The following is an 18,948-nucleotide window of genomic DNA, read 5'->3' on the forward strand; positions in this document are numbered from 1 at the left end:
TGCCCTTGTCTTAAGTCTGTACAAACACTGTACTTATCTTTTTCATACAGATTCTGGGGATCCAGCCTCTGAACATTCTAAAAGGATTACTGCAGAATTCAGCCTTCTCTCATCAGAGAGCCTGCTTGTTGAGACTTACTGGAACTTATACACTGAGAGTGAACAGATGGAATGCAACGACAAACCCTCAAATGAAAGTGAGTCTTTGGTGCTACAGAGAATGTTGGCTCAGTTTGTGTGGTGGGGGAATGCAAAGCACAGCTCTGCTTTGGGAAACACACAAACAAGCGATCAGTGGAGGCACTGAGGGTGGGTTTTCAGACAACTGTTTAGGAAGACAAGTCAACACAAAGAGGAGACACAAGCAGGATTTAGAATAGCAAAACCAGTTAACCCAGGACAAGAATGCCAACTGACAGTGGCAGGCATAGATTCGTAAAGGACCTGGCTCAGAGATGAAATGTAGAGCTTATTGAAAGTGAGAAAAGAGGTTTCATCCAAATTAGGTCTGACAGACAACTTCTGTGGTCATGTTGCTGAGGTGAGTTGAGTTTGTCCTGCCTCCTTTGGCCCAATGACCTGACAGAGAACCCAACATGACATGGGCTTGCCTTGGGACTAGGAAGAGAGCAAAGCTCCCTGACACACTTGACATCTGTGTTTAAAACTCAATCCTAGAGTCCAGTTCAGATCAATATGTCTCTACAGGGCCTCCCCACAGGGATGACCTCTCTCGGCACAGCAGAGGTCTGGGATACAAAGAACAGGATATCTATGTGGGTGTCCAGTTGGAGCTTTATCACCTTGACAATGGAGTACTCACTGGCCACTTCTAGAGAGGAACAGACTTCCAGGTCCTCAGGTGAGAAGATGGCGGTGCTCCTGTAAGGCCAGTAGGAGTCAGACAGGTCGGGAAGAACTGAATATGTCAAGTAGTGTTTATCTGGAGAGTCCCGTGAGACGTCCTGCTCTACCACCTCTAGCAGCTGTCCACTGAGCCTGCATGGTGGGGACAACCGAAGATTAACCTGAGAGGGATCTGAAATCCTATGTCCTGTCTGACTTTGATGGAATGGACAAAGGAATGGTCAAGAAAGCAGAGAGGCTGACCCATTCAAGAGAGAAACAACTCTTCTTGTTTGAGTGTGACAAGCTCTGTTTGTCACAGGAGCAGCAGATAGAAAGGACAGTAAGTGCTCAGTGCACGGGCCAAGTAGCAAGCTTGTGAAGAAGGAGCCTCAATTATCTCTGTGTCATGCAATCATGACTCACTACACACAGAGTCTCAGAATAGTGGCTTTCCCCCTACCTGTCAAATGGCATCGAGTTCTGCATTTGTTACCAAGTGACTGTCCCAGCTATCTCATCCAGAAAGGCCTCTTTCTCTCAATATCTGGCATGATAGTATATGTTTGTCTTCTTGCTGTGATATGTTCTTGCTAGGAAACCATGTCAACATGATAAATCTAACAGGCAGAAAGAAGACGTGCATCTCTCAATAAAGCACGGAGGACAGAATGAGCGAGCTCGGCGATCCTTGTGACATATTAAGTTTACCTGGGTCAGCTGACTGTGGGTTACTCAACTAGGGAGGTAATTAAGAAAAATGGAAGCAATCCAAGTACCATAAAAAAGCAGAAAACATGGTGAAAATGGATAATTTGTCATCGACCGAATAGATAATATAGTTCTCTTCAGCACTTTCTGCTTTTCCCTGGGTGCCACTTTTGAATTCACAGCCCCCAAGAACTCAGAATTACCTGGGGGCAACTGACTCTTGTCCTTTTGGTCCCTCCTGATCAATTTCGTTTTCTGCAAATAAAGGAAGAGAAAGAGTTACATGAAGCAGATTCCCCTTCACAAATGCCCACTCTTAGGTCCCATGTAGCACAGGAGAGCAACAGAAGCAGAGTGAAAACGGGCAACTGTGAGAGAACTCATCCAGGAGGGCTTAGGAGGGCCCTGGAAGCAATCACTGGCATTGCTCTCTTCAGCCATTAAATAAATGTCCCTGATATGACAGGCCATCATCACAGCATCCTGTCTTGAGTCTGCCAACAACAAGTTGATTCTTTTCCCCCGAGATCCTGGGGAAGAACCCGGCTGCTTCCGAGGGGTTGCTGCAACCTCTACGACATCGGCCACAGCAACGTGTTTCGTGACACATCTCCAAAGGCAAGAGAAACAAGAGATAAAATGAACTTGTGGGACTTCATCAAGATAAAAAGCTTCTGCATAGCAAAGGAAACAGTCAAAAAAACTAAGGCAGACCTGGAATTGGAGAATATATTTGCAAATGACACTACAGATAAAAGACTGGTATCCAAGGTCTACAAAGAACTTCTCAAACTTAATACACAAGAAACAAATAAACAAATCATAAAATGGGCAGAAGACATGAATAGACACTTTTCCTTTGAAGACATACAAATGGCTAACAGACACACGAAAGAATGTTCAAAATCATTAGCCATCAAGGAAATTGAAATCAAATCCACACTGAGATACCACCTTACACCAGTTCTAAGGCCCTTGTCGGGGCTGTGCTTCCCCGAACATTCCCTGAGCTCTTTCTCTGGGGCCTCTCCCCGGTGCCATAGTCTGCTGCTTATGTCACCTCCACCTGAGAACTACATCTCCCCATTTCTCAGGTAGTTCTGACAGAGGAGCCCCAGGCCACCCCAGGCTCCAGGAAGGGGCACTGAATGCAGGAGGGTAAGGAACGCACGACACAGGGGAAGGTCAGAAAGCTCAGTCTTTAGGAAATCTGAGCAGAGGTGGGTCCTGATGAAGAGGAAGCTGGGGACGAGGCCCCGGAGATGAGGGGAGATGATGAACTAGACGGAGGATCAGAGGAGAGAGTGACATGTGCACTTCATGTAAGAAAGGGGCCACTTATGTCCTTAGAAAAGGGAAAAAAGAAAAATAAGTGGGAGACAGTGTTGTGAGGCCAGTATTACCATTGTGACTGTGAGCACCGAACAGGGAAGATTGCCTTGAATATGTCATAGGAGAGAAAACTGGGCACACGAGCCTTTCTGAGAAAGCCAGGGAAGATGGGGTCCAGTGAAAGTGGAGCCTCTGACAACTGCCCCATCCCCCATGAAACAATGCCCCGAAACCATTTGCCGAGGGCTAAAGCCCCACAGCGACCCACAAATTAGACATGACAAATTCATAGATGTTGTCAAGCAATTTCTGTTGAATCAGGCCCCCTAGAATTTATGCCGTTTCTTCTTTCCCGTATCGATGGAATGGAGATACTAGTTTTGCGCTTTCCGATGAAGGGGCAGAGGGGAAACTAGGTAAGAGGATGAATAAGTTGGCCAGTTATAGAGCCAGAAAGTTGCAAACCCAGGACCTGGGGCAGAGCTAATACTAAACACCGGGCTCTTGCTGACCTCGCTGGATTGGAGCATCATGGGGTTCGACCTCACTCCGTTGTGCCTCCAGCCACAAGCCTGTGACAACCAACACAGGGAGTAGAACTTCCTACTCCCCGTCCCTCTCACCTTGGAAGAGCGGCCATTGGTTCCCAGAACCCATCTTGGCATCCAGGCTCCCGATGGCAGAGGAGAGGCCGAGCCTGGCTCTGTTGTCTCCACAATCCAACTGCTGTTCCAGCTGCTGTTGCAGAGAATTGGCCACCTGAGTGCTTGGCTGTGTCTGTGCTCCAGACATTTGCACCTCTGCCCTTTGGAAAGTCACGTTTCCACTCGATGGGCCCTGGTGACAGGGAGCCTGCATCGGGGCTGAAGCAAGAAGAGATTTCAATGGGATCCACCCCAGGGCTCCTTAGCTGAGCACTCCCAGAACACCCATGTCTGATGTTCCTTCCGGTCTGAGAGACCACCCTGCGAGCAGGTACAAAGGCAAACATCACGTGTATGAAGGAGATGTCAGTGTTGTGTCCTAGCCTAGGGATACTGGGACGGCAGGTGCCCAGCCTGTAAAGTCCCTGAGGTGAAAATCACCCCCTTCAGTCCACCAGGCCTTGGCATGGGCACACAAGTTCATTTCTATCATTCCGTTAGTCGTAACCTTCTTCCTACAGCCTAGAGAGAGTAGGTCCTAGAGAGTTCTTAGGGCATGGGGAGAAGGAGTTGTCAGTGGGTGCTGTGCAGCATTAGAAGGGTGCCAGGCAGCCAAGTGAAGAGCCTCCTGGGCCCCCCTCGTCACAACAGAAAAGGCCCGGGACCTCTCAGCTCTCACTGCTTTTGGATGAAGCCTCATGGAGACATTGATCTCTCAGAGGGGCTGGAAGAGCCCCTGGCTCTGCTCACAGGACAGAGTGACTCACAGGGTGGGAGTTGGCAGATGTGTGGCAGGGTCACAGGGATCTCTGGGGGCACTCTTGCAACCTTTTTGTTTACATTTACAACTGTTTCCAATAATTTGGTACAAAAGCAGAGAGGACAGGGCCAACCCCATCCCCACACAGGCCCTGACAGGACTGAGTGGAGAGTAGTGGGCAGTCTGAGCTGGTGCGGGTCTGAGATCCTACTAACCACTGGCCAGGGGTCCTGGGCAAGTGACATGACGTTGCTGAGCCTCAGCACCCTCGGCTCTCACAGGAGATGCCACACCAACTGGAGAGTGACCTCTGAGGACATGAGGGGCTCCAGCACGACAGCGCTGCTGCTGAGCGGGCACGGAAAGGGACGTGGCGGACAAACGAAGCAAAGTAACTGTGTGTTTCATTTCTGCTTCCTGAATTGCTGTAATCGTGAGGAGGCCTTTGCTTTTTGGCCCCTCCGAGAGAAATGGGAAACAGGGGAGAAGGTGGTGCTAGGGTGGAGAGACTGTTAACTGACCAAAAAGATGAAGGAACAAAATGTTTCATGGCCAATTTCACTAGACAACATTGACACAGTGAGGAACCTCATAGACTCCTTGCTGCTCCTACAAGGCGATTTGATGGCAAGGAAATTTGGCTAACAACGCAAATGCTTCTCCCAGAGGCAAAGTCCGAATTGTAGCCTGAGTGGGAAGAAATGAGAATTGGGTGTTAGCCTGCACTCCTGTGCGAGTGTGACCCAAGGGGGTCTTGCTGAGAAGGCAGCACTTTCTGAAGATTCTGGAGAGGTGGACAACTCTGCTTTGCTCCAGAATGAGGCCAATACCCACGGCAGGTGCACGGACCATTGATCATTTACATGACATTATGCTACTGAGAGCAACACTTGACGGGGAGAAAATCACTGAAGCTGCACACAGGGTGGAAAGGACACCATCCGTGGAGGATGGAAAACCAGGGCTAGAGCTTCGGCTTCACTGAACCACGGGGTCCAGCTAGGACTGGGTGCTCGGGATCGTCTATCTAAATGCTGAGCATTCTGGGCTCCCCAGAAGCCAAAACTTTGATCTCAGCAACAATATCACAGATGCTGCAAATATGGAGCACATGCAAATCTGTGTGGAGAGCCAGAGAGTTTGCAGGACACTACACCAGATATACAACTGGCAATAGAATCTCATGAGTAGCAGAAGTCGGTTCTTACAAAAAGAAAGAAAGCATGAAAGCAGGAAAGAAAAAGGAGAGAAAAGAAAGAGTCCTGTTACCCAGATATCTACAGTTGACATTGTGGTGGCTGAAGGTTTTACTCTTTTCCCTGCATTTCTCCTCTCTAAACTGACTTGGTACCAAGGGCCTGCACTTGGGAGGGGGCTTGGTGGCAGAGGGAAGTCTGGGACAGAAGGAAAGGAAAATTGTCTGACCCACATGATGCCTTTTTTTTTTTATACACTCCCCGCCCAGTGTGGAGCCCAACGTGGGCCTTGAACTCACAACCCTATGATCAAGACCTGAATGGAGATCAAGAGCTGGATGCTTAACCAACTGAGCCACCCAGGTAACCCAGTGTTTTTGAAATGAAATCCAAGAGCAGATTTCTAACCAGTTTGAGTCTCTAGGATCTGTTGGCAAGGATGCACGTCTCAGCCGATTTATGTTGTTGGATATAGAGAAGACAGGCTTCCTGACCTCCCCTCCACCCAGGAGTGTTGTGCCCCTCACAATGGGAGTACTTACCACCCACATCCAGACCCAAGAAGGTTTCCTGCTTATCAAATGTGAATGAAGCACTTGTGTAAGGTCTGCAGGTGTCTGGCAGGTCATGGCCAAATGAAGAAGTCAAATAACAGTCATCCAGGGAGTCCTGCGGGTCTTCATTGTCTTCTGCCACTGGTAGCTCCCTGTGGAGCCTCGTGTGACAGGCAGGACTGGAGATGCAACAAGAAAGTTGAGTCAACATGGAGTCCCAGCTGCTTTGGGCGGCACCGAAAAGAAATGCGAAGTCTTCTTCCCATGAACCATTCTGCCTCCATCTGGGGCCAGAGTGTGGATGTACTGGGGATAGATGAGGCAGGCAGGGAGGGAGCAAGAGCTAGAGGGGCCCAGAGCATGGCCAGAATGGGAGACTAAAGGGAAGGAGTCTGAACCACCCCAGCACACAGCAGTCACAACACACAGCACGCTCAGAAAACAATAAAACCAGCATCAACACTTTTGCATACGTTTTGTTGACATTTACAGAAAGCACCAAGACAACCCCAGACTGGCAGCATTGTAGATTCCTAGAAAGCTCGTGTGTCCGAGGCCTACTTGTCTAAACACTGAGATATCAATTTTTTTACACACTTTTCTTGCCATGAATTCTTGCCAACGTCATAATGCGAAACCAGCAGAGACAGATGTGCATCTTAGGCTGGACTCAATACAAAGAGAGACCGTGAGAATGCAAGAAATCCTGTGATTGGTTAGTATACCTGTGTCAATGGCCTGAGCTTCCAAATTTGGGACGCATAAAGAAAGGGGCCTATATGAGTACCACTGTGAAACAGAGAACATTGCTAACGGACCATTTTATGGGTGTCTGAATGGGTGAAATAGGTACATTTAGCAGTTTCTAGATTTGCCGAGAGCCAAGATCCCCAGACATCACCACTGCATTAAAGCCCATGATTCTTCAGAGTTACCTGGCATAAATCCGTCCTTGGTCTTCTTCCTCCACAAGATCATTATGACTGTCTACAAATAAATACAGACAGGGCCAGTCACGTTCAACAACACCATGTGTACATTCCAATTAAGTATCCGATACAACTAGCACACGGACTGTGCGCCGCTTAGCGGGGCAGCAGGATATTATGAGAGTAACCATCCAGGAAGCCTCAGGTAGTGTCTTGGGAATGTGCCTTGGTCTGCTTTCCTGAGCCTTTGGGCATGAGCTCCCTGCTGTGGTAGAGCCACATCTCAAGAGTCTGTGTACAGCGTGAAACGTGTGTTTTGCCACAGATTCTGGGGAACAGCTTACCTACATTCTAAAAACTTAGTGCAACCTTCTCTCATTACCTTATGCCATGAGATAAATGGTTTAAGGGAATTTAGACACAGAGACCAGACTGATGGATGGAATCTGCAAACCCTCATGTCAAAAGAAACCTTTTGTGTACAATTCTTTGTGCTTACAGACATATGAGCCATGCATGGGAGGGGCAAAGGCCAGAATCAGCTGTGCTTCAAGGAAACGTACGAGCAAGCTGATGGCAGAGGTGTTGATGACCTGATACTCTGATGACAACTCAGTGTAGACAGCCAACATAGAGGACACAGACACTGGGAGTCAGAGCAGTCAGGCAGGGAAACAACAAATCGAAAGATGTAGGTAAGGCTGCCAACATCTTTGGACAGGTACAAAAATTCAAGAGACAATATTCAGCTATGAAAATGAGAGCATTGCAGACGAAGAGAGATATTTAATGGAAATCAGGAACAAAGACAGAGACCTCTGCATGTGGACCACAAGTGAGTGTTAGCTGTCACATCTGCCTTGAATCGAATGTCCTAACTTCTGTCAGAAGCCATAAGCATGGCCTGAGATGAGGAACAAAGGGCAGGTGCCTGACTCACCTGAGGTCTGTGCTAAAAAGTGTATCCTAGAGCCTGACTCAGATCCTTATGTCTACTGGGCTTCTACAGAGCGATGACACATTTCTGCACAACCAGAGGTTGGGATCCCAAAAATAGGGGGTCAACTTGGGAGTCCAGTTGGAGCTTTATCACCTTGACAATGGAGGACTCACTAGCTACTTCCAGAGCAGAACAGATGTCCAGATCTTCGAATGAGGTGATGTCAGCCTTGCTACAAGTCCCGAGGGAGTCAGACAGGTCAGGAAGGGCCGAATAAGTCAAATAGCATTCATCCAGAGAGTCACATGGGGTATCCTCTTCCACCTCTGGCAGCTCTGCGGTGAGCCTGGGAGGGTCGGGAAATCTGAAGTTTAACACAAGAAAAGTAGACACCCCAGCATCCTACTGGTTTTGATGGGAGGCCGAGAAGTATACTTATAACAAAGGGGCACAGCCGTGATTAACAGCAAAAACTATCCTCCTGTTACAGGGGCAGAGAGTGGGTGCTGTGGGGGCAGTAGAGACAGATAGAGAACAAAAGGTGCTCAGGATAGTGGCCGCAGAGCTAAGCTTCTGAGCAACAAACTGAACGACTATGGAATGGAACACATAGCTCACAGCGCACATGGGGAATCCTAAAGGTGGCTTCAACACTTTTGCATAAATATTGTTGATACTACCTTGGGTGACCAAGTGAACACAGGCTTTAAAAGACAACATCCATATGGAGAGACCTTGTGTCGTTGTTGCCTCTTTCTTATGACGTGAGTGCTTTTTTAAGGTATTCTTTGGCTATAATATATCCTCAGTGTGGTAACACCTAACAGGGAGAGGCATATAGGCCTCTCACTCTCGTTTTACCAAAAGGATAGAACAGGGGAATGCAGAGAATCCCAGTGACTGCTAATTCACCAAGTTCCACGCCCTTCAGGTTATTGAAGTGAAGGGGTCAGTAAATGGAACTTAACTATGTAACATGTGAAGCCACACTTCATGGTTAAACAAAGGTACTTTGTGATTGGAGAACGGATAAAACAGGCATGTCTGGCAGTTTATGTTTCTTCCTTGAAATGCAGTCCTTCAGTTTAACCACTGAAATAACAACCCAGGATTCTTCAGAGTTACCTGGGGCCTATCGGGTCTTGGTCTTCTTCCTCCTTATGAGAGATTTGGTTTTCTGTAAATACATAAAGACAGGGAGGTCATTAAGCAGATCCTGCTCTGTACATTAATAATCTAGTGTCTAATGCTAGCCAGGTACTCAGATATGCTCAATGTGAGAACAGGTTTAGTCAGAAGAATATTTCAGGGTGCTTCTGATATTGTCTTATGATAAGTGGCTTGATTTCCTGGCCTGAGGCATTGGGAAAAATTTATTTTTTCTAGGAGATCATCATCACAGTTGCCCTTGTCTTAAGTCTGTACAAACACTGTACTTATCTTTTTCATACAGATTCTGGGGATCCAGCCTCTGAGCATTCTAAAAGGATTACTGCAGAATTCAGCCTTCTCTCATCAGAGAGCCTGCTTGTTGAAGACTTACTGGAATTTATATACTGAGAGTGAACAGATGGAATGCAACGACAAACCCTCAAATGAAAGTGAGTCTTTGGTGCTACAGAGAATGTTGGCTCAGTTCGTGTGGTGGGGGAATGCAAAGCACAGCTCTGCTTTGGGAAACACACAAACAAGCTATCAGTGGAGGCACTGAGGGTGGGTTTTCAGACAACTGTTTAGGAAGACAAGTCAACCCAAAGGGGAGACACAAGCGGGGTTTAGAATAGCAAAACCAGTTAACCCAGGACAAGAATGCCAACTGACAGTGGCAGGCATAGATTCGTAAAGGACCTGGCTCAGAGATGAAACGTAGAGCTATTGAAGGTGAGAAGATATATTTCATCCAAATTAGGTCTGACAGACAACTTCTGTGGTCATGTTGCTGAGGTGAGTTGAGTTTGTCCTGCCTCCTTTGGCCCAATGACCTGACAGAGAACCCAACATGACATGGGCATGCCCTGGGACTAGGAAGGGAGCAAAGCTCCCTGACACACCTGACATCTGTGCTTAAAACTCAATCCTAGAGTCCAGTTCAGATCAATATGTCTCTACAGGGCCTCCCCACAGGGATGACCTCTCTCGGCACAGCAGAGGTCTGGGATACAAAGAACAGGAGATCTATGTGGGTGTCCAGTTGGAGCTTTATCACCTTGACAATGGAGTACTCACTGGCCACTTCTAGAGAGGAACAGACTTCCAGGTCCTCAGGTGAGAAGATGGCGGCGCTCCTGTAAGGCCAGTAGGAGTCAGACAGGTCGGGAAGAACTGAATATGTCAAGTAGTGTTTATCTGGAGAGTCCCGTGAGACGTCCTGCTCTACCACCTCTAGCAGCTGTCCACTGAGCCTGCAGGGTGGGGACAACCGAAGATTAACCTGAGAGGGATCTGAAATCCTATGTCCTGTCTGACTTTGATGGAAGGGACAAAGGAATGGTCAAGAAAGCAGAGAGGCTGACCCATTCAAGAGAGAAACAACTCTTCTTGTTTGAGTGCGACAGCTCTGTTTGTCACAGGAGCAGCAGATAGAAAGGACAGTAAGTGCTCAGCGCACAGGCCAAGTAGCAAGCTTGTGAAGAAGGAGCCTCAATTATCTCTGTGCCATCCAGTCATGACTCACTACATACAGAGTCTCAGAATGGTGGCTTTCCCCCTTCCTGTCAAATGGCATCCAGTTCTGCATTTTGTGGCCAAGTGACTGTCCCAGCTATCTCATCCAGAAAGGCCTCTTTCTCTCGATATCTGGCATGATAGTATATGTTTGTCTTCTTGCTGTGATATGTTCTTGCTAGGAACACATGTCAACATGATAAATCTAACAGGCAGAAAGAAGACATGCATCTCTCAATAAAGCACAGAGGAGAGAATGAGCGAGCTCAGTGATCCCTGTTACATATTAGTTTACCTGGGTCAGCTGACTGTGGGTTACTCAACTAGAGAAGTAATTAAGAAGTGGGAAGCAATCCAAGTACCACAAAAAATCAGAAAACATGGTGAAAATGGATAATTTGTTGTCGACCGAATAGATAATATAGCTCTCTTCAGCACTTTCTGCTTTTCCCTGGGTGCCACTTTTGAGTTCACAGCCCCCAAGTATTCAGAATTACCTGGGGGCAACTGACTCTTGTCCTTTCGGTCCCTCCTGATCAATTTGGTTTTCTGCAAATAAAGGAAGAGAAAGAGTTACATGAAGCAGATTCCCCTTCACAAATGCCCACTCTTAGGTCCCATGTAGCACAGGAGAGCAACAGAAGCAGAGTGAAAACGGGCAACTGTGAGAGAACTCATCCAGGAGGGCTTAGGAGGGCCCTGGAAGCAATCACTGGCATTGCTCTCTTCAGCCATTAAATAAGTGTCCCTGATATGACAGGCCATCATCACAGCATCCTGTCTTGAGTCTGCCAACAACAAGTTGATTCTTTTCCCCCGAGATCCTGGGGAAGAACCCGGCTGCTTCCGAGGGGTTGCTGCAACCTCTACGACATCGGCCACAGCAACGTGTTTCATGACACATCTCCAAAGGCAAGAGAAACAAGAGATAAAATGAACTTGTGGGACTTCATCAAGATAAAAAGCTTCTGCACAGCCAAGGAAACAGTCAGAAAAACTAATAGGCAGCCCACGGAATGGGAGAATATATTTGCAAATGACACTACAGATAAAAGACTGGTATCCAAGATCTACAAAGAACTTCTCAAACTCAATACACAAGAAACAAATAAACAAATCATAAAATGGGCAGAAGACATGAATAGACACTTTTCCATTGAAGACATAATATTGGCTAACAGACACACGAAAAAATGTTCAAAATCATTAGCCATCAAGGAAATTGAAATCAAAACGACACTGAGATACCACCTTACACCAGTTAGAATGGCAAATTGACAAGGCAAGAAACAACAATTGTTGAAGAGGATGTGGAGAAAGGGGATCCCTCCTACATTGTTGGTAGGAATGCAAGTTGGTACAGCCACTCTGGAAAACAGTGTGGAGGTCCCTTAAAAAGTTAAAAATGGAGCTACCCTGTGATCCAGCAATTGCCCTACTGGGTATTTACCCCAAAGATACAGACATAGTGAAGAGAAGGGCCATATGCACCCAATGTTCATAGCAGCATTGTCCACAGTAGCTAAATGATGGAAGGAGCCGAGATGCCCTTCAACAGATGACTGGATTTAAAAGAAGTGGTCCATATATACAATGGAATATTACTCAGCTATCAAAAAGAATGATGTCTCAACATTTGCTGCAACATGGACGGCACTGGAGCAGATAATTCTAAGTGAAATAAGTCAAGCAGTGAAAGAGAATTATCATATGGTTTCTCTCATCTATGGAACATAAGAACTAGGAAGATCGGTAGGAGATGAAAGGATAAAGTAAGGCGGGGTAATCACAAGGGGGAATGAAGCATGAGAGACTATGGACTCTGAGAAACAAACTGAGGGCTTCAGAGGGGAGGGTGGTGGGGGAATGGGATAGGCTGGGGATGGGTAGTAAGGAGGGCACGTATTGCATGGTGCACTGGGTGTTATACGGAACTAATGAATCATCGAACTTTTCATCAAAAACCAGAGATGTACTGTATGGTGGCTAACATAATATAATCAAAAATATTATTATATAAAAAAAAGAGAGAGATACAGTGAAAATTAGGAGGTCTGGAAGTGACCTCCTGTGCCTGGGCTGGAGAGGTATATGAGTCTGGCAGGGCCACCTTGAGAGCAGTGATTGACAGTGGCCCAGACATAAAAGTGCTGTGACTTAGACAGGAGTTGAGCAAAGCTCGCTGACTCATGGAATGTCTTATATCAAACACAGTCCTACAGCCTGGATCACAACAGTTTGTAAGGATAGGATCTACTTATGGGGATTAAGACTCTGAGTCTACACAGGGAATAGGGACACTACCTGGGGCAGCACATGGACTTTCCTCCCCTTTGGTATGGGACCATTCTCTGGCTAAATCCAGAGCAGAGCCGATTTCCTGTTCTTCAAATGGGAACTCACCATCACTGTAAGACTGGTCGCTGTCACACCCTTCTTCCAGAACCGAAGGGGTCAAATCGTAATCATCTACTCTGTCCTGTAGGACTTCCTTCTTTTCGACTTCTTCCTGCTCCACGCTGTGCCGGGTGAGACAGGAATGACAACAGATCAAACCGGGGGGATCAGACATCATGGCTTCCTAGCTGGTTTTGATGGGAGTTATAGGGAATGGTCACTAGAAGCAATGGGCTGTCGCCTGGAGAGGGAAAAAGCTATCCATCATACAAGAGGCAAAGTGTGGCTGCCATGGTGGGGGATGGGGGGAGAGTAGCAGCAGCAGATACGCAGAGCACTGCCCACAGCAGGGCTGACGAGGAATGAGACTCTACCACCCCAGTATGGTACAGTCACGGCATGAAGCACAGAGGGAGACCAGGCCCGGGGCAGCCACCACGTGCCTGAGTCGTGTTGACTTTAACATAGATTGACCAAGTGGTTATAGCTCTGGAGTCACTGCAGACTGCAGAAATGTGTGGCTGCTAGGCACCTTTGTATTAATAGTGTCACATGACACCCCACGTGTTTGGTTTTGGTAAGTTACTTCTCTTGCTGGTTAATTTTGCTAGTGTCTGTGTACCAATTCCTTTGCTGGTCACCTTCCTACCAAGGCCCTTAGAGAACTGTGTAGGAAGTAGATACGCATCTCCTGGTGTCCAGTCACAGGAAAGAATGGGTATTTTGTCCATACAGGGAGTCCTGAGGCTGGTGAATCCATCTTGGTTTACAGCACCACAGAGACAACAGGCAACACGGCCATTCTTTGCTGACCACCTACAGTTTTGCTAATCCTTGCATCTGACATCTGTGACTCTCTTGACCTCACTTCCTTTTCTTTCTGAGACCCTGTCCATTTTTACCCACACATTACCGGTTCCTGAACATTCATTGTCACCTGGGGGTCCGTGTTTCTTCTTCATGTTCATCCTCCTCCTTCTCATAATTTTCTGCAAATAAATTCAGAAATGTCCCGTCAGCTATTCCCACATCACCACTATGAACCCAGTGGCCTCTATGGCCCGAGAGACATAAGTGTCCTTGCATGACTAGGCATCCACTGCATTTAGGGCACTGTCTTTAAGAATTGCTGTGGCATGGCTTTCTGATGCATCAAGCAGTGTGTCTCTGATTCTGAGGATCAGCATCACTGACCCTGGGCAACAGCTTCTACTGTCTCTTGTTGTCCATATCAGGGGATGCTTGTCCAGTTTCAATCTTGACTTCTGCAAACCGTGTCTAGCAGCGTGCCGCGAGTCGCGCCACAGGCACAGGCTCTCTGTGCATTCACAGCTCTCACATAGAGCCTCCTCCTTGTCCTGAGGACAGGACAACCACCCTGTCCCACATCCAACCACCGGGGACTTCATGGGCCCCCGCGTGGGCTCCAGTGTTACTGAGGGGTCATCTAGGAAACATGTTCCAGTCTAAACAGCGTTCCCACCTCCAAGTCCTACTGCATCAAGTTCCTCATCCAACTCCACACGGTCAGGGGCTCTACTTTGTCTAAAGTGCATTCATGAATTTTCCGTATCTGCTCACTACAGTGACAACAGGTTATTTCATATACATTACAGATGAGGAGACAGATATGGACGAAGTAAACCTCACTCTCTCACCCACATTTCATACAGACTGGGCTAAGTCTGGGAACCTCCCACTTAGGCGGGAATCCTAGCACACTAACTAGCTGCCTCCTGTCACAGTCTCCTTTCTGGGATCTAACACTGGTGGATGCTGCCTCCTGACCCAAGGGCTGCGTTCCCTCAGGGAGGAAGCAGACATGTGGAGCACTATGACCTCCAGCCTGTGCATTTCTCCTCTCTGTTACCACCTTCTAGTCCTGGTCCTCTCATGGCCTTGCGCACAATGGGGAACAGAGGACAGCTGCTACAAACAGTGTGAGGGCAAGTGGGAAGACTCTTGTGAGCCCAGGGCCTTGCAGCAGCTCAGTGCAATCAGGGCCTCTGGCTGCCTTACCTGAGCTGAGCTTTCGGGCAAGGCACTTGGCCAGCCTGCGTCCCTCAGCCAGTTGGTCTTGGAAGCCCTGTCCTTGGCAATGCTCAGGGTCATCATGGGAGAGGAGGTCCTCGAGGTGTTTATCAAGGAGTTGGCAAACATCTCTCCCTTCGCGTAACTTATCATATAAACGGGTCAGCTCTTCAGTCTGGTCTTTGATCAGCAGATGGCACTGTCTACGGTGGGACAGAGAGAAAACTTAACAATGCAGAGAGTGGATCAATAGATTATAAGAGCTTTTGGGGAGATTTCTGGCAGAATTTCCCACAAACAGCCGCCGAAACAAATTTGTGCACATGTGTGGTGACCTGCCTGTGGCAGAGAAAGAAGAAAGTAAAACAAGGCCTCCTCTGTATCAGAGAGTGTTCCTGTGAGCCCCCTTGACATCCCTTGCATCTTTTTCTTCTGGAAACAGACCCAGGGGTCCTCCTAAGCACACGTCACAGACATGTCCCTCAGCTGCTCACTTTGGGCATACCCATTTCCCTGGAAAACTCCATATAGTGCATCATGCAGCGAATGGACACACTGGCAGAGACAGAAGTGTGGACCGTAGGGCTGGTGTCAAGTCCTGAGCTCAGGAGAATGGCAGGGTCAAGGGGACAGCATTTGCTGAAGGAACGGATGACAAGCTGTAGTGAGCCAGGTCGTGACTGTGTGAAAGGGAAATGAGGTAGTGATCTCACAACACGGTGAATGTGCTAAATGCCACGAACTGTTCCCTTGAATTTGGCGACTTTGATATTTTTTTACAAGAGAGAATGAGGCTCTGAGTCATTGGAGTCCATCATTTACCAATCACTGTTGTCTTAGTTGTTTTAGACATAGTTGTGGAACGTGCCTGCCGTGAGGGTTTCTGCCCTTCTGGCCCAGACTTGTTGCTGCCCCAGGTCAGAGATGCCCACAGCTTCCCTCAGGCCTCCCACACAGAGCCCTGCTTACCTGAGCTTCTCAGCCAACGTGTCTGCCCGCTCCCTCTTCTCCAGCTGCCCCTTCTCCCCCAGCACGGATTCGATGATGTCGCTTGACTCTTCGCACTCTGAGAAACAGAGGTGCCTGTCTCAGTGGAAAGCTGGATATGCTGCAGTGCTCGCTGTCTTCAAGGGAGGAGATGGGGTCCATTCCAGCGCAAATGGAACCCTGGCAACCAGGCTCTGCACGGGGAGCTCCACTTCTCATTCCTCAGCCTCTTAACTACAGGGCATTCTATTCCTCCCTGTTTCAGAGCCCAGGAAAGAACAGCCCCAAAGCTCAGAGGGGAAGTAGACGCGGTGAGTAGCAGGTATTTGGCAGAGTCAGGATTCGTATCCCCTGACACCGACCCTGATCATGGCCACTCTAGCAAGTCTTGTGGCCTCTTAAGTAAAACACTAAGCAGGGACATGACGTAAGGCCCCCAGGACTCCAGGACCGATGGGTCCCCTGAACTAGGATTTCTATACTGAACAAGTATCTCAAAGGTAAAAATTCACCCGATACACTCGTGTGAACTAGAATGCATAAAAGCAGAAGGACCTGAAAGGAATATGGCCAAATCCTAATAAAGTGTGTGTCATTAGAAGCAGTAGAATTATGAACAGAGTTTACACGGTGCCAGGCTCTGCTGTTAGAGCTTTACAAGGAACTACTCAGTATTCATTTCGACTCAGAGAACTAGGACCCGCGATAGTAGTAGTTTAACAGATGAGGAATCTGAGGCACAGGAAGATAGGCAGTTGGATTTGAGTCCAGGAAGCCTGGCCCAGAGCCCATGCTCTTCACCCCTGTGCTGTGTTACCTCTACCGCAAGCCCTCGGGTGATACCTGATTTCATAATCTTCACAACTGCTTTCCCAGTTAATGAGATGATTATCGGGAAAGTTGTAAATAAAACTTTGTTTGTCCTTCCCTGAAAGCTCATCATCTCTTCACTTTCCTAAATAACAGGCTTCAATTTTTACTTTTGTCTGCATCAGTTGTTTTTAATTATACCTCCCCTTGTTATATTGAAAGCAGACTGTGAGAAAATGAGAAAACTTTGCGCTAAGAGTTGTCAGGATTCCTTCCTATCGCTCGGCTGTGACGTGCCCCATTCTGCACCGCATCCCCCTCTTAACGATAAGGCCACCGAGCTCCTCATTTCAGGCTTACTGTGGGGGAGAGCCTACCCCACGCACTGGCTTGGGTGGTTCCTGGGGCCGTGGTCTCCCCCACTCACCCTCATTCTCTCTTGGCCACATGTCTCATGGCCCAGGCCTCAAACTGTTGAGCTCCCTACATCATTGAAGGTTCCCCAGCTCAGGGAGATACAGGGGAGGTAGCAGAGGTTGTCTGATGTTCCCGGAAACACCCTCAGCCTTATCACAGGGTATCAGATGGCCTCTGTGGAGCCAGGAAGCAGAGCCTGCATGGGTTCCCTCTCACCAGGGGAGTCACTGTGTGGATGGTGTCACTCATGGATACCACAGTTTCGGAGAAAGCAGAACCCACCTCTATCTCCTTGAAAGCAGGTCATGTCACCTGCTACCCTCCCCCCATGTGTACCATCAGCATGTTTCCTCAGTGTCCCTAGCTCGGTGCTTTGCCAGTGGGACATCAGAGGAACCTGACCTGATGGAGCTCTGAAGTCACTGTGATGCAGGATCTGATACTGCACAGAGTCAATCCTGAGAGGACCAGGCATTTCTGTGTCTGCACCATGAATCAATTACTGGGTTGTGAACTCTAGCCCCACCCTACTTGTCACAGCTAGCCTGTGGAGGTTGCTAACCTATTTGTCTTCAGTTTTCCCATCCTCAGCAAACTGAGGGTAAAATACCCACCTCTACCATTCCTGGATTGTGGTCAGAGTGAAATTTATCGTGACAGTGGAAATAGAAAGGACAACATCTGCAGAGGGTTTTAGTTTCTCAGAAGGAATACAGACAGCCATCGCTTTGGTGAGCATGACCTTGTAGGACTTACTGTATTTCTGCAGCTGGTTGGCCAGGGAGTAGGCAGTAGCTTCGGATATAAGGAATTTCTCCTTGAGGTCTCGGAAGTCCTGCTTGCTTTTCTCCAGCTGGGACTGAAGGTCCTGGTTGATTTCCAGGAGGCTCTTTTCTGCCCCAGGATCGGAAAGAGGGCCAAGAGGTGCTGCCATGGTGACGTGTGGCAGAAGAGGTAGAGCTGGGGAATGAGCAGAAGAAACCCAAACACAGGATGGGTTAAAACCCAGTGAAATCAAGTAGGTTTAAATCAGGACTGAGGGTTGAGGATACAGGAATTCTCTACTTACTGTTGGGAACAATTTGAACAACACCCCACAGCACTTGAGACTCGGTAACCACAAAAACAAGGTTCAAGATGCCAGAGCTGATAGCCGAAGGCCCTGCCCCAGCTCAGACTCCAACCGGAATGACAGAGGGAATACCCAGAATGCCAGGTAACGGTCTGCACTTGCAATAACAGATTTGGAACGTTGGGCCTTTCAATGGAACCCGGGGAGCCACTGCCTTCCAGTTGCCGAGGCCGTGCTGATACACCAGGCTGCCTGGTCTCCCCTGAAAGTCATCACTGATGGAGACCCACCCTCAGTGGCCACTCTCAATAGTTGTCCACCCTTGTGCTGAGACCACAGTTCCCATCTCTTTCTAAAAAATGATGTCAGCATAGTTCTCATTCTTCATTCTTATGTGTGTATAAAATCATCAAGGCACAAATAGCTTCCCATGAAGTTTCCCTTTTTTTTTCTTAAAGATTTATTTATTTGAGAAAGAGAATGGGGGCATGGGTAAAGGGAGAGAGTGAGACAAGGGGCTCAGTCTCACAACCCATGAGATCATCACCCTAGCCTAAACCAAGAGTCAGATGCTCAACTAACTGCACCCCTCCCAACAGGTATTCTTAAGGGCTGTCATGAACTCATCCCACTTGTCTTTAAGGTAAAACAGATCTTA

General features: G+C 47.9%; 1 protein-coding gene and 1 pseudogene across 2 annotated transcripts; one reads left to right on the forward strand and one right to left on the reverse strand.

Annotated features, from left to right (window-relative positions):
* Positions 1-18,948, forward strand: part of LOC123803447 (notch homolog 2 N-terminal-like protein A) — a 75,442-nt pseudogene that overhangs the window by 44,170 nt on the left and 12,324 nt on the right.
* Positions 11,028-18,477, reverse strand: LOC148106717 (putative NBPF family member NBPF5). 2 transcript variants are annotated; one of them, XM_087860569.1, is made up of 6 exons: positions 17,975-18,477; positions 15,974-16,070; positions 14,993-15,207; positions 13,911-13,962; positions 12,980-13,095; positions 11,028-11,125 (listed from the first exon to the last, which is right to left on the reverse strand). In XM_087860569.1, exons 1-6 carry the CDS (start codon positions 18,150-18,152, stop codon positions 11,070-11,072), a joined length of 714 nt encoding a protein of 237 aa, XP_087716695.1. In that variant the 5' UTR covers positions 18,153-18,477; the 3' UTR covers positions 11,028-11,069. The 2 variants fall into 2 exon arrangements, with proteins under 2 accessions (XP_087716695.1, XP_087716694.1); XM_087860568.1 differs by lacking the exon at positions 11,028-11,125 and having other exon boundaries at positions 12,622-13,095.

This window comes from Ursus americanus, unplaced genomic scaffold (genome assembly GCF_024610735.1).
Source record: "Ursus americanus isolate L20-20 unplaced genomic scaffold, mUrsAme1.1.p SCAF_96, whole genome shotgun sequence".
Lineage (NCBI taxonomy): Eukaryota > Metazoa > Chordata > Mammalia > Carnivora > Ursidae > Ursus > Ursus americanus.